The 15,776-nt window shown below is 43.2% G+C and overlaps 1 protein-coding gene across 4 annotated transcripts in view; it reads right to left on the bottom strand.

The window, feature by feature from the left end:
• Positions 1-7,171, bottom strand: part of fbrsl1 (fibrosin-like 1) — a 247,612-nt gene extending 240,441 nt beyond the window's left edge. For all 4 annotated transcript variants that reach the window (XM_030792075.1, XM_030792073.1, XM_030792071.1 and 1 more), the window contains exon 1: positions 5,922-7,171. In XM_030792075.1, coding sequence (XP_030647935.1) covers positions 5,922-6,215 — 294 coding nt within the window. In that variant the 5' untranslated portion in view covers positions 6,216-7,171. The remainder of the gene's footprint in view (positions 1-5,921) is intronic.
• Positions 7,172-15,776: the final 8,605 nt, after the last annotated feature.

Below are 15,776 nucleotides of genomic sequence, written 5' to 3'. Positions count from 1 at the left end.
AATCTGCTGTCGTGCTTTCACCTTAAGAAGAAAAAAATCAACTCTGACTAACTGTTTAAGCAAACAGATATCAAACAAATAGGAAAATGGCATTACTTTATTACAGTACTTTGTAACACTACTTTATGACCCTACAATTTTACTGCCAGGTTTACAGAGACAGACAGATAAGTAATGTCATGCTGAAAAATTCAGGAACACGCGCTGCCTATGCTGAAATGTGACCCTCTGGCTTTGAGCTCTCTTCCTGTTGGTGTTCTGCCAGGCAAAGAGGGAAACGCGGTTCTCCAGAGGGGAACTCTTTCACTGATACCTGCGGCAAACAGGCAAAGTGAGGGGCCTGCGCACTCTGGCCCTTCACACATAAAGCTGTGAGGATGGAAAGCCATTATAAACCCCTCAGCTGGAATGTGAAACAGGCCTCTGACTGGCCCAAGCGTTGTTCACTTAAACAGGAGTTAGGCTAAATGGTTAAAATGAAGTAAAATGAAGTGTGTGTGTGTGTGTGTGTGTGTATGAACGCACTAATCGACAGGTTCTAAATGCAGCCACATTGTGGGTTTAAAAAAAGACCAACGTCCCTATCAGAGAGGCAGACAGAGAGATGAGAGGACAGGTCAGGTGTAAGACAAGGCAGGTGTAAGACAGGTCAGGGGTAAGACAGGTCAGTATGACAGTGTCACTAATGCTCAACATCAGGCCTAAACTAATGTAAGTCTAACGCTAGTCTTTAAATCCATGTCACAGACAGTTCAGCCCAAATCCATCCTACTTCTGACCTCTCCACTCTTAGAACTACATTCCTCATGCCATGAAAAAACTTCCCCCAATCTCTCATTGAGTCAGTCTGTCACTTTTAGAAGGTATTCCCCTCAGGACCTTCTGTTCAACACACACACACACACACTCACACACACACTCACACACACTATTTTTGAGCCCTGTTCAGATTTGTATGTGATCAGGTGGATGGGGCAGGTTGTTACTGGTCAAATTGGTTTTTGAACCATAAACCGTAGTCTAACTGAACACTAGAAACATCCAAAACACATTAACATCAAGTATTCAAAATCATCAGAACACTCAGCGGCTGCACTGGAGCACAGGCCCACATTCTGCGCGGGGACTCCAAACTGCAGCCGGTCCAGGAAAACATATCTGCTCTTTCATCCACAGTTTACCTCTTATCCAGTCAAAACCATCTGTGATTCTGAGGCAGGATCACTGTCTCTTAAGCATCTCTCTTCAAGCCTGGAGCACACTGCTCCCCTGTGCTGACACCGTTAGCATCCCGTTCCTCCATAAAGACTCTGTTGCCCTGGAGCTAATCACCATGTCCAGCAGTAGCAAGGAACACGCCGGCAACTGTTTGACTAATTGCTTTTCACAGCGAGATTCGCACATGAAGAAAACATGTCGAGAGACCTTCTCGCCTGCTCAGAGGGCGTGTTCCCGAATCTCTTCACAGACTCGTTCGCTCGCACAATCACGACCGCGCTGCGTTTTGAGAGCTTGTTCATCGCCCGATTCACGCCGCGCTAACGCGTTATCAGGCAGGGCTATGATGTTCAGCCCCTTTAACAAAACACAAACACACACTCCATTTATGTTCCAGCTACACTCAAAACCCCAAAGAGACATTCTGCCTTTGATACCACAGATGAGAGTGTGTTTGTGTTTGTTCATATGACTTCATGTGTGTAATGTATGCTCATGTGATTTTGTGTATGTGTGTGTGTGTGCGTGTTTGTGTGCGTGTGCGTGTGCAGTCTATATCAATAGAAAACTATTGGTTATTAGAGTCCTGAGACTGAACTTGTGGTATTTCTACTGGCTTCAACAAACAGTAAAGTCTCTATTCCAAATCCCCCACAGGGGGTTTAAAACACTGTAAACACAACATCTCATTTGTTTTACCTCTAAGATAAGAGAGAGTGATATTCTTCAGTCTTGGCTGGTTGACAACAGAGACATTAAACCATAAATCAGCACAGTCAAAAGACTGGCAGACTCAAGGGCGTTCTGTAGTAAGAGCTCATTTCCTGCTCACTGCCAGCCAACAAACTTCTGTGAACATCCACAATAATGCTTTCCTTCGCTTTTCAAAAGCCCGACCGAAGGCAGAGGGGCGGAAAGGTAGGCCTTACCTCGCCGAAAAGAGTCAGACCGTGAAATGCAGGAGACTTTTAAAGAGCTCTACTTCATGAATGAGAGCTTTGGACTGAGGAGCAGAAAAAAAAAGCCTAGTCCTCATTTAAAAAGGAAAACACACATTAGGCTATTTAATGAGGCACTTCCAATCCCCTGACGACTCGCATTCCATTATTTTTATTGTAAATCTCACACAAGCCTCTCTCCCAAACGGACTCCCCCCCCCCCCCCCCCCCCCCCCCCTTTTTTTTTTTCCAGCTTCTCCAGTTTCCAGCGCCAACAGTCTATTCATGCCTGCTCTAAATTACAGTGGAAAATAATGTGAATTATTGGGACATTGGGACACAATTAGGCTTCGCTACTGTACGCTGTTACTCAGGCTTTTTGTGAAAAACGTCCCTCTAATCCCAGTCAGAGGGTAACAGCATAAATACCCCCCCCCCCCCCCCCCCCCCCCCCCCCCCCCAAAAAAATAAACAAACATCAGTAGCACTAAATCCCTTCTCACAACAATGTCTTCATCATGTGTCATGCAGAGCAAGGGAAACAGGCAACACAAACCAGGACCACTCAAGCCTTTTTAATGGGCTCCTTAAGACAGATAGTCCAGAGTGACCCACCCCACCCCCACAGGCAGCTCTGTGGTCACTTTGGTTGGAAAGTAGTTTTACACCATCGGCCAATATTTTAGACAACAGTCTGATACCATGGCACTACGGACAGATGCAGTTACGATGGCTCTTCTGCCCCCACCCTCCAAACACCACACACACTCACTCACACACACACTCACACAGAGACAAACAGACAAAAGAAGTATTTACCCCTCAGTGAAAAGTGTCAGACTCTGGGCCAGTCTCCATAGGGGAAGAGTGTGTTAATTAAAATGAGTACTCTCTGTCACTGCCCTCTCACAGAGAGAGAGGTGAGGCCAGGGCTTGAAAACAGAGCGCGAGTCACAACGCCGTCTATTCCCTCAGCCTGGCCTAACACTCGCTGTTAGCGCAATGGTATGCACACATTAACTTTAGCCTTTATGGAAGTTTATCATCTACAGTCGTCCTATGCATTTGTCACTACCTTAAACCTGGGAAAAATCTACCACTCAGCTGTTGTTTTCACACAGAGACAGGCAAATGGTTATCTTTAGTTGTCTTTGAACTCCATCCCTCTACAAAGCAAGCGCAAGTGATTTCGACGATAAACAGCATGGCAGATAAACGCAGGGATAATCTTTTCTGGATTCGCCAATCCAACGTAAAACAATACCGATGAAACCGAACACGTCCGCTTTCTGTCGTGGAAGGTGGTCAACTAAAACGCTCCCCTTATCGGCTTCGTGGTTTCAGCGAGCGTTGCAGAATGCAGGAAGGCTGAAAAGCATTGTGTAATTCCTTTAATATGTGACTGTTTTGCCAAAGCCACATTTGGAAGCCCTCTGTATGTTTTTTTAATCGTCTAATCACACATACCACAATCATCTGACGAGCCTCTGTAGCCGAGCCACCATGGTTCCCTTTCTCAAGCTTGACTCGCACGCAGGTAAGCCGCTTTTACGGCACAGATGGGATTCAGGATGAATTAACAAACAAACAATTTCAGCATGCCATAAATTTGTTTATGCTTTGTAACTGGTAATTAAATTGGGGGGTGGGGGGGCGCTCAAAGACGCACATATCGCGATGTTCAAAACTATTTTTAAAAAGTCCCTCTGCTCTGCCTAGAGCATATTACACTGTGTAATAGCTCTGACGGAAAAATGTGTTTGAGTAACTGGGTCTTATCCAGGTACTCTTACATGCCTCCTTTCCCTCTTGTCCTTTTTCTATTAAAGTTATTACAATTCTGAGAGGACCGAACAAACAGAACCAAACAAACACGAATACAAACAGAGACTTCAGCTTGGCTTCATTTATACAGGTCCGTGTGGAAATGCAGCTCTGCATTTTATTTATACAAATACAGCATCTACACAAATAGGTCTGTGCTGTGTATGCGAGAGGAGTGTGGCCTAAAAGCCACAAACTGAATTAGTGACCTACATACATGGAACTGGGTGAGGTTAAAAACCCTACCACCAATGACACCGTAAAGTACGTTCACATTGATTACTGTTATCGGAGTGCTGAATCAGTATCAGCACTGTAACTGATATGGTATTAGCAATGCGGTCACACTAAGTGATTAAATGATTTAATAATCAATACCACATGGGTAGACTATTGTCCACAACACTGCAATCTATAAACAACAAAACCAATACAGTACAGATCTCTAACCGGTCTCCTAGAATACGCTACTGCTGCACTCACACAATAGATATCAAAACAGATTTTTTGACAGGTTTTAGCATACCACCAACAGCTGAGGTCTGTTTATGTAGCATTGGACCGGGCTTAATTCTATGCACATAACAGAAGCATAGTCTACCATCTTTTGCCGATCTGTAAAAAGTAATTTCTAAGAGTTATATGGCTAGAGGAAAATGGGCTGTGTATTTCGGCACGTTAGCCAGCCGTTCGTCCGAAACTATTTTTACTTGTCTTAACTCATACACGCAATGTCCTCTTTATCCATCATCTACAGTGACAGCGAAAGTGACGGCAGTCGAAATGGATGGAATTTGAGCACGTTTTTAAAAGATTTTCCACTTTCCATTAACTCAAGCCTTCGGTTTATCTGCAACACCAAGGCCTCAATTAATATACGTCCCCAAAACAAAGGCTGTATTGTGTTAGGTTTTGTATAGTTCTCAGCTCACAGTTCGGAAAAGTCGCTTTTGAGAGCCAAGGGCAGCTAAGTGTCAGATTATCATTAGAGACATGAAAACATGAAGAAGCCCTCTTCAAATATCACACGCTCTCTTTTGAAACTCCCTTACAGTTACTGTCTGTCAAATATTAGCTCAGTTAAGTGGTTTAAATACCTTGCGTTTGACAGTTGAAAGTTTAATTAGTGACTTAAACAGCAGGGTAATCTTGTTAACATGCACAAAGATCTTGGGAGACAAAAGTTATAACTCTGTTTGACAGAAATGTCAAACAATGATGGCGAGAGTTCAAACGCTTGTAAATCCCTTAAAGGTGTCTTCCTCTCACAAGAATGAATGTGAACTGATTTTTCACCTTTTCTTTACCGTCTTGAAGGGTTCCTGTAATAGCAGGTGTCTTCAATGTTTATGTAAGCAAGTTGGTCGAGACGTTGTGTATCTTCTGACAAATTCTTGTCAACGCCGCCGGGTTTAGTTAAATAAGGAACGTTACAAAGAACAAAAGTCGATGATAGGACAGACGGTATTTTGAAAACCACAACTTCCATGACACGTCTTTTGATACAGTCATAACTACTGAATTCCTCTACAGGACCAGATTTATTGGAAATATGCTGTAATATGAAGTCTGACAGTTCACATAGTTTACTACGCGAACTCTGTCTGAGATGAAAATCAAGCAAGGCCAGCACTCTTGAGGGGGAGAGAAATCACACCAGTGCCGAAAACATAAGAAAGCCAGTTATGCTTGAGGGCAGGGAACAAAATATTGCTAACCGCACTTACGTCACCGTCTCATGACAGAAATATGTGAAGTGGCAACTCATAAAAATCGCCAGTGAATTCAAAAATGACAAACACCTCAGTTTCATCGTCGAAAGACCGTTACGTGACAGCCAGCCCATACAACACAAGCCAAATGAAAAAAATAACTTCAGCCGCACAGTTACTGGCATATGAACGTGCTCTGCATGCGAAAACGGCCAGAAGTACATCTTACCTCGAGACGGTCCAAACTGACGAAACTGGCTATAGCAAATCCATCAATAATATCCTCTTCTTGTGAGCTTGATTCTCGTCTCTTTCGACGAGGTGGACGAGAGGCTCTAGCAGAGGATGTCGATAGAGGAGCTTTTTTACCATTTTGGGTGGCACGGTCCCTGCCAGGACTTTCCTCACGGTCCGAGCAGGACGAGGGGCTGTGGTTGCGGGCATCCCTGCCACTAGTCTCCCGTCTCCTTACCCTCTCCCGCTGTGAGCGGGATCTGCGACTCTGCTTCAATTTCACATCCATTTTAGAATCGTTGCAGTGACCAAAAGAAAACACACACACACATACACACACACACACTTGGTCACGTCAACAGATCGAATTCCCGAAATGCCCGTTCAGTTGAATTCAACCTTTACAAAGAGGGGGACAAACGCGTATAAATAATGTGTGAATAAGCTACAAGATGACCTTGGGTATAACGCTTCCATATATAATAGACAAACAAATGCTTAACTGTTCCATGCAGGCTGAGGCGTATAATCCAAACCCGTATTTTAAGACATCCAGCACATCAACATCGACGCGTTTGTTTATTATAACAGGTGCAAAACGGCTCTTAAATGACAATTTAAGCATTCCACATGCTTTGCAACTTTCTTGCATTTGTGTATTATAACATTAATATCCGCATTCTGCAGATAAAGCGGAGAAATCATGTCGCTGGCCCGTCTTTTTCACCACCCTATCCATGACCTGCTGTCAAAAAAGGTATCTGGAAAATATCTGTGTTGTCAACGTGTGCTTGTCAGAAAGAAGCTGGATAAATCCGTCGGTGAATATTTAAACCCAGTATCTGCAAGTTTCGACCGACAAACATGTCATGTTGCCAAGTTCCACCATGAAACCATTAGCTAACGACACCGATCCGAAGCAAGTACAGGCTTCTCCCAAGTCGGTCCACTACCTGAACGCGATATTTCCAAATTTATCCTTGTCTCTTTTCAGCGTACAATCCTCCACTGTGCGATCAAACCCCATCTATAACAGCCAGCGAGGGAAAAAATCAACTGCTAAATCCAAAGGCCGTGCAAGTTTTTAAAATTCCATTCCTGAACACCGTCAGTGTCGGCTCTGCGACGGCTCAGACGTCGGTTTCTTTTTCGGAATATGCAAAGCTTTGATAAGTGGCTTTAAAGAGACAGTGATGATTAAAATCTCTTCCTTCTTTCTCCTTCCCATCCGAAATCGGTCCGAGAGCAGTGAATTGCCCAAAGCCAGAGATATCTGACGTACTTCCGCCACCTCTGCAATTGCCAAAGGAAGTGAGCTAGTTTATAGATACTTAAAATTTACTCAGAGCAAGTTATTTGTGTGAGAAGAGTGTCACTTTCGCAGTTTTTGGCGTATTTACTGTAATAGTCGTCGCAGTCACACGGCTTTTGTTTGTTTGTTTTTTTCCCTCTTCTGTCGTTCCGCTGCCAGGCTGTGGAAAGGCAGTGGGCAGATGGGCTGTCAGCAGTTTGACAGTGGCCAAATGCACATCAGTTCAGCTTCCCTCAAAAACCGTGTCGACACATAGGGCTGAGAGCCGTCCGATCTCAGATTAACCGCATGCCACGGTACTCACTGGTCATAGTAAAACAGCCCCCAGAAAAAAAGATTAAAGAGGCATTAACTACTATTTACCGCTTTTGACTCCAGATGTTTGTTCCTCTTTAGAGGGATTTTATTTCAGTTTTTTTTTGGGGGGGGGGGGGGACAAATTGGATCAGTAGGCTCCTCTGTACCCAGTCGCTTCTCTTGGCAATAGCATAAGCAAATGCAAATAGCGTGCAGGTCCTGTTTTGCATTCGCCCGATGCTATCGGTTTAGTTCGCTATCGGTTTTCAGTGTACACAGTCAAAGTTCAAGAGAAGAGGCAAATAAGGCGAACTGGTCTTACGCAAGAGCACGCCGAATCGGCAAGAAATGCACTAACCCACTGCACTGGAGGAAAGAAGGCAGTTCTCCGCCGAGCACTAGTACTGCACAACACCAGAATGTTCTGAATTTATTTGGAGGTATTGGGACGTCATGTGCAGGACAGGGAGAGAGAGTGAGAGAGAGAGAGAGAGATGATCCATTTTCCATCCAGTACCATTAATCAGCAGACATACTAGCATACTGGAATTTCACACAACAATCAAGGTTTTTTTCACTGGCTCATAAAGTTTTCCATGCCTTTCAGATTTCAGTGGCTCCACTCTGGGTGTCTTTAGTCTTTAGTTGCCGTGTATTAACTCCTTTCATGCGTTAATCTCAGGAGGCCACTGTAACTGCCGTGTGAGAACAAATTATGCATTTACAATGCATACCATTTACTGCTGTTAATTCTGCATTATAGATCATGATAATATGCTCTGAAACACAGAAGTTGCTGTACCTATGAATATTTTTATTATGTAAAATACAAAGTTATTAATAGTATTACAGACTCAGGCAGTAACACCCCTTTTTGTGAAACGGATAGCATGCATTTGAAAAGTAATCTGTAATTTAAAATAATCTGTAAATTTAAATTATTGAATGATGAGCAATGAATTTGCATCCTAAACTGCAGCCCCACCCCCTGGTTCCAGAAAAAGGGTCATTGGAGGTGACTTAAATTATTCATAGGGGAGATTTTGGGCTCAATAACATTATCAGAACCATTAGTACCTTCCAGTTTCTAAGGGGGCGGGGCCAACCTAGACTGCAGTACTCACCTTTGCTTGTCGTCTGCATTTTAAGACAGAAAATCTGTTTCATTTTAAACCGTGAAAATGATTTGCAGAGGGAGATGGGAACGAGGGTAAGGTGGGTAACGGGGGTTGGATTCACACACACATTAGCTCAATGAGAGGACTGTTTGACAACATAAGGAACTGAGTGAAATGAAAATAATGCTTTAGATCAATGATAGATTTGTCAAGAGTGCTGACTGTTGATTTAGGCTATGTGTCCCTCCACCTTTTCGATTTGATATGGACGGAGAGAGAAACTGACCGGGGGGGGGGGGGGGCGGAGGATAGAGGGAAGTGAATGGATGAAGGAGGAAGTGGATTAGATAGTGGAGATTACCTCTGTTTTTTCTTCCTCATCCTAATCCAAACACACAGTGACTGAATCTCATACCTTCTTATTCAAGGAGCACGGAGAATTAGAGAGAGGGAGAGAGAGAGGAGAGGGACAGTGAGAGAATGTTGCAGCCTGGTCATACGGTCACATGTGTATTATAGGAGTCACAGTCTGTCCCTCAGATGGAACTAACTCATCGTTCAGTTCATTTTGTCATTTATTTAGTCTCTCAGGCTTGGTTGTGTGCCTCCCACAGGGACTGATTCAGTTTCAGTGTGAACATGGCAGACAAACAGAGCCCTGGGAGAACCTTTGGAACTTCTGTAGAGCTGACAGCATCACTGTGAATGTTGTGTGGTCTCAGTCTGTGTAGTGCTGTGTACTGTTATTAATTCTGTGTCTTTTACAGGAAACATCTCAGTACGAAGGCAGCTCAGGGCTACAGGCTGGCAAAATGAACCCTGGTTCGGATATTAGTCCAAACCATGAAATATCAAAGCTTGTTTTTCGTGCACATTTTTCTTACAGCAAGAGGATTTCCTCTTTGGGGGGATTTTTTTTTTTATTGTTTTGTCAGATAGTATCTTTGGAAACAAAATAATTGGGGGGGGGGCAGGGGGTGTTCTGAGAGAGACTAAAGGGTTTGATTCCAGAATAATCCTGAAACATTCATCTCAGTTCAACTCCAAGGTTTGCTCACCCACTGGTTTTGATTGACACTCGGCAGTTCCTAGACAGAGTGTTGTTCATTGAGCCTGGCTGTGGATTTGAGAGATCATGGATATTTGATGTCAGTGAGGGGAGAGGAAGTTTAATCAAACAGAGAGTATGGCTCCAGTCTTTCTTGCCTTGAATGAAACAGTGTGGAAATTATTGGCAGTCTGTGAGAGGCAATTGACTTTTATTGCATACTTCATTCCAAATGAGATTAGTCATCCGCACAGCAACAGCGCCGAGGTAAATTGGGTTCAGACATTGATATGAGAAAATGTCAAATGAAAATGTCAAAACAGAGATGTACTTTAGTCAAATGTAACATTATTCTATCTGTCTCTATTTCTTTCTTTCTTTCTTTCTTTCTTTCTTTTTTTTTTTCCTCTAAATTCCACGAGTCAGATTTATCAGAATTACCTCCTCTGTGTGTGTGTGTGTGTGTGTATGTGTGTGTGTATGAGTAAAACACAGCTGTAGGTTTTATTAATTATGACTTTATCTGTTGTGATACTCTCACTCTCTCTCTCTCTCTCTCTCTCCTCCCTTTCTTTCTCCCCTCAAATCCTATCAGCTGTTGTTCTCTAAGCAGGAGTGTTTTTATAACATATCTGAGGTATCTGAGTGTTTTATACGAGGTCTCTGAGTGTTTTATATGAGGTATCTGAGTGTTTTATATGAGGTATCTGAGTGTTTTATATGAGGTATCTGAGTGTTTTATATGAGGTATGTGAGTGTTTTATATGAGGTATCTGAGTGTTTTATATGAGGTATCTGAGTGTTTTATATGAGGTATGCGAGTGTCTCATATGACGTATCTGAGTGTCTCATATGATGTATCTGAGTGTTTTATATGAGGTATCTGAGTGTTTTATATGAGGTATCTGAGTGTTTTATATGAGGTATCTGAGTGTTTTATATGAGGTATCTGAGTGTTTTATATGAGGTATCTGAGTGTTTTATATGAGGTGTCTGAGCAGACTGATGCGCTGTATGGAGGGATGTGTGAGAGGTGGAGCTCCCAGTCCTGTTTGTCTGAGTAATCTGGTTTTCTGCCATGACCATCCCTCCCTCAGAACAGTAAACCACAGCCCCCCCCCACGACCCACCCACCCCCCCAGGCACTCTATCAGCCAATTGAGACATCTCATAAATGTTAGGACTTTTAGGTTAATTTATGATTGTAGATTAAATGATTTTAGATTATATGTCACACAGAATGCTTGCTTCATTAATCAAATGTAAAGTCAAAACCAGACATATGCTTCACACTGTAAACCTGTTCCATTTACACAAGGTGTAATTGAATCACAGCTACACATGTATGTGTGGTGTGACTGTGGTGTATTTGAAGTATGCGAATGACTGGGCCTTATCTCATGTGTTGTTTTGACACATTCAGTCTCGTTCGTATTTTATGAACTTTATTAGAGAAGGACACAAGGTAAAAGAATCGTTTAAGAGAACAGGGACAGGGCCCGGTCACCCAGATACTTATCTGACCGAGAAGTCTTGTCATGATTAATTATTTTCACAGGGTCTAAATCCATGTGCGTACTATAATCTATTGACGTTATATAGCAGGTTAAAAGCCTGAGTGGAGTGGATATGTGCTGGCTGCCTCGGTAAGTGAACTGAATGTATTTAAGCGCTTCACTGGGCCAAGCATGTCGTGCTAAAGCTGTCTTGCTGTATTGCTTCCCCATTTGGAGCAGTTTTCTGTGGAGAAGTCTTTGGCTGGAGTTCCTCTCTGTAACGCTGTAATTACCACCTGAGCAGTCAGGAACCGAAAGCCTTAGAAATCCTGTCCCTCAGTGCAAACTACAGCCAAGGAACCAAACCGCTCGGCACCTCCCTCCCCGATTCCCTCTTTTTTCTTTTTTCTTTCTTTCTGTCTCTCGCTTTCTCTCCCTCTCTTATTCCCTTGTTACTGTGGACACTCATGCATGTGTGAAGAACAACACTTAGTGTGTGTTTGCAGTTGTTTTTGTGTCTGAGTGCGTGTGCGTTTGTGCGTTTTTGTGTAAATGTGTGTGTATCTGTGTGTGTATCTCCCTCTCTCTCTCTGCACGTGTGTGTGTGTGTGTATCTGTGAATGTATCTCTCTCTCTGTGTATGTGTGTGTGTGTGTATTTATTTATGTGTGAGTGTCTGGATGTGTGAGAGTGTATATTTGTATGTATCTGTGGTTGTGTGTGTGTATGTGTGTGCGTATGTGTGAATGTGTCTGTTGTGTGTGTACCTGTGCGTGCGCATGTGTGTGTATATCAGTATGTGTCTCTCCCTCTCTCTGTCTCTCTCTCTCTCTCTCTGTGTGTGTGTGAGTGTCTGTACATGTGTGTATCTGTGGTGTGTAAACACTCCGGTGCTGATGTGGTAGTAACGGTGAGTAAGTCTATAGGGAGAGTAATGGTGAGTAAGTCTATAAGGAGAGTAACGGTGAGTAAGTCTATAAGGAGAGTAATGGTGAGTAAGTCTATAGGGAGAGTAATGGTGAGTAAGTCTATAGGGAGAGTAATGGTGAGTAAGTCTATAGGGAGAGTAATGGTGAGTAAGACTATAAGGAGAGTAATGGTGAGTAAGTCTATAAGGAGAGTAACGGTGAGTAAGTCTATAGGGAGAGTAACGGTGAGTAAGTCTATAGGGAGAGTAACGGTGAGTAAGTCTATAGGGAGAGTAATGGTGAGTAAGTCTATAGGGAGAGTAATGGTGAGTAAGACTATAAGGGAGAGTAACAGGTGAGTAAGTCTATAGGGAGAGTAATGGTGAGTAAGACTATAAGGGAGAGTAACAGGTGAGTAAGTCTATAGGGAGAGTAATGGTGAGTAAGTCTATAGGGAGAGTAATGGTGAGTAAGACTATAAGGGAGAGTAATGGTGAGTAAGTCTATAGGGAGAGTAATGGTGAGTAAGTCTATAGGGAGAGTAACGGTTAGTAAGCGCTGAGTAAACATTGAGTAAATACTGTGAACGGCATTAGCTGACTGATAATGATAACAACATCATACAGTGCCCAGAATAACACTCACATTGACCTTTTTCTGAACCATGACACACCTACACTCGAAGTAGTGCATGTGTGTGTGTGTGTGTGTGTGTGTCTATGTGTTTGTTTGTGTATGTGTGTGTGTGTATGTGTGTGTGTGTGTGTGTGTGTGTGTGTTTGTATGTTCCTGCACCGCAGTGCTATTCCATTGTTATGTAATGATCAGAGAGAGCAGTGTGTCTAATTTAAAATCTCTCCCATAGTTTCCACTGTTCTCCTCAGTCAAACAGTCAGTTTCATTTGTCTGCTCATCCAGAACGACGACAGCAGCATAAAACACGAGATCATTAATGAAGCGAAGAATCCCAATCATAAGCCACAGATTCAAAGTCAAAAGCCTGTAAAATTAGCCTGCAGTCGAACAGAGGGAGTTTAAACCGACACAGGCCCTTATCACAGCTCTCTGCCACACAAAAATGTTTGACTGACAGACAAAGAGTGAACAAGTGTTTCTATAGTCCTGTGGAAAGGTGATCTACATGACAGGCTGACTGATCAGCTTTAATGGAGACAGTAACTCTTATCCATCTAAACCAACAAGTCTGACCTGCAATGCTTTTGTTCAAGATCAAATCAAGTTCAAACATGACCTTATCTCTCCAGGGAATTGTGAAATTATACACACAGTGCACTTAGAATATATGAATAATCTGGCCTCTTTTACAGAGAGTTTGCGAAAATCTCTCTCTTTCTCTCTCTCTCTCTCTCCCTCTCTCCCTCTCTCTCTCTTTCTGTCTCTCTTTCTCTCTCTTGTGAGGCAAGGGGAAATACAGTTGGAATAAAAAGACACAAACTGTTTAACTGTTTTGTGTGAATCCTGGTTGTTTTTTACTGAAGAGAGATCAAGATATGTGTTCCAGATTTTATTATGGTTCCTGTTTTGTTTTTTTGTTTTTTTTTTGTTTTTTTTCAGTTTGTCGGCATGAATGTCTCCTAATTAGTGGCTTTGTTTTCTGTGGCTTTGTTAATATCACACTAATGTGTAAGCATGTGACGAGGGACAAAGAGAGATAATGACATATGTCACATCATGGGATCATAGGTCTGAGTGTGATTTACTCAGCTGGTACGGCACTAGCCAGCGGGTTTGTTTTAGTCATCTGCGACGCAGAAAGAGAGGGAGAGAGAGAGAGAGAGAGAGAGAGAGAGAGAGAGAGAGTGAGAGTATTGCTTCTTCTCAGAGTCTGTCATTTGTGTAGAGAGGCCCTGGGGCTCCTCTGTCATATTAGAGAAACCCTGAGTGTGCCTGTCAATCAGCACTAATTAACTAACGAAGCTGACGTGGAGACGAACATGAGGGCAAACACACCCTGCATGTTTCACACATGAGACATGACACCTGAAATACCAGGTACTGTTCAGTCAATAGCCATCCTATACTTTTTTTCTTTTTTTAAATCTAGTCTCAGCCAGTCGAGGAGGGCTCTTTCTCCTCTAACACAGGAATATATATATGTGTGTGTGTGTGTGTATGTACATATATATATACACACACACACACACATACATACATATACACATATATATATACATTGCCCCCAAAATATTAAAACATCGTGCATTTTAATCATTTTAATCCGCCCAGATTTGAGACAAGCTCTGCACTCAGTTTAAAGTAGAGAGGTAAGCGGATGTGTTTTAATATAACACAGACCACGGTGGTAAAAGCCCAGTGGATTCATGAACGTAGCGGCTCCACGCCAATTAGCACTTAACCCCAACATCACTCCCAGTGCCCTGTCACTTCCCACACAGACAACACGGCGAGTCGCGGCCGAAAGGAGCAGCGGCTAATTGAGTGAGTGTGAGTGTGAGTGTGAGTGTGTGAGTGTGAGTGTGTGGATGTGGAGTGGCGGTTCTGAGTGCTGGTGAGAAATGAGGAACACACAGCCCTGGGTCCTGACGCACCCGCCGGCTACGCTGCTGCAGCGACTCAGTCGCTATAGTGCAAACGAAGACAACCGTCTGGAGGACATCAGATGCCGTCTCTCCGCCCGCCCCGCCCCCGGCTCCACTGCCGTCCCCACTCAGGAGAGACACTTCTGATTGGCCGCTTAGGTTGAAAAACAGACGACACCTGGGTGCCCATCTGCTGGCTTAACCTTCTCAGATGTGAGTGTGTGTGTGTTTTTGTCCATGGTTGTGTATATGTACATGTGTTAGAGTATGTGAGAATGTTTGTGTGTGAATATATGTGTGTGTGTGTCAGTATATGAGCATGTTTCTGTGTGTGTGTGTGTGTGTGTGTGTGTGTGAGAGAGAGAGAAAGTTGTGTGTGTATGTTCTCTGTGAATTTTTGAACTGTGGATGTCACATCGGAAATGGGATGGCCATAAAAACTGGCCACTAGCTGTCTCACTCTTCACAAACCTGCCTCACTCTTCATAAACCTGTTTCACTCTTCACAAACCTGCCTCAATCTTCACAAACCTGCCTCACTCTTCACAAACCTGCCTCACTCTTCACAAACCTGCCTCACTCTTCACAAACCTGTCTCACTCTTCACAAACCTGCCTCACTCTTCACAATTCTGCTGCTGTTCTCCCCTTCTTAGCCCACAGGAGCCTGTGCTAAAGATGACAGGCAACACAGACGAAAGGAAAAATACACATTTCCTCTCCTGCCTTTCTGTTACACACCCAGAGGCTGCTCACAAAAAAGCTTTCAAACAAGAAAAAAAAAAAAGAAAAAAGGAAAAACAGAAAGAAAACAGAGTGAAGGAAAACCACTGAGTTTCTGAGAATCAAACCCAAGAAAGCAGCAATTCCCGTAGCGTCTCTCTCAGCCAGTGTGTAAAGGCTCTCTCTCTCTCTCTCTCTCTCTCTCTCTCTCTCTCACTCTGTCTCTCTCTCTCTCTCTCTCTCTCTCTCTCTCTCTTTTCTCCTACTCTTATTTTTCTCCCTCTCCCCTTTTTCCTTTTTTCTTTTTGTTGTTGTTGTTGTTGTTTCAATAATGATTCTGTCGACTCTCGGTTCATTCACCCTGCTGACCTTTTCATAAAACAAAAAA

Source organism: Chanos chanos, chromosome 14 (genome assembly GCF_902362185.1).
Source record: "Chanos chanos chromosome 14, fChaCha1.1, whole genome shotgun sequence".
Taxonomy (NCBI): domain Eukaryota; kingdom Metazoa; phylum Chordata; class Actinopteri; order Gonorynchiformes; family Chanidae; genus Chanos; species Chanos chanos.
This window is presented reverse-complemented; position numbering and strand designations above follow the sequence as displayed.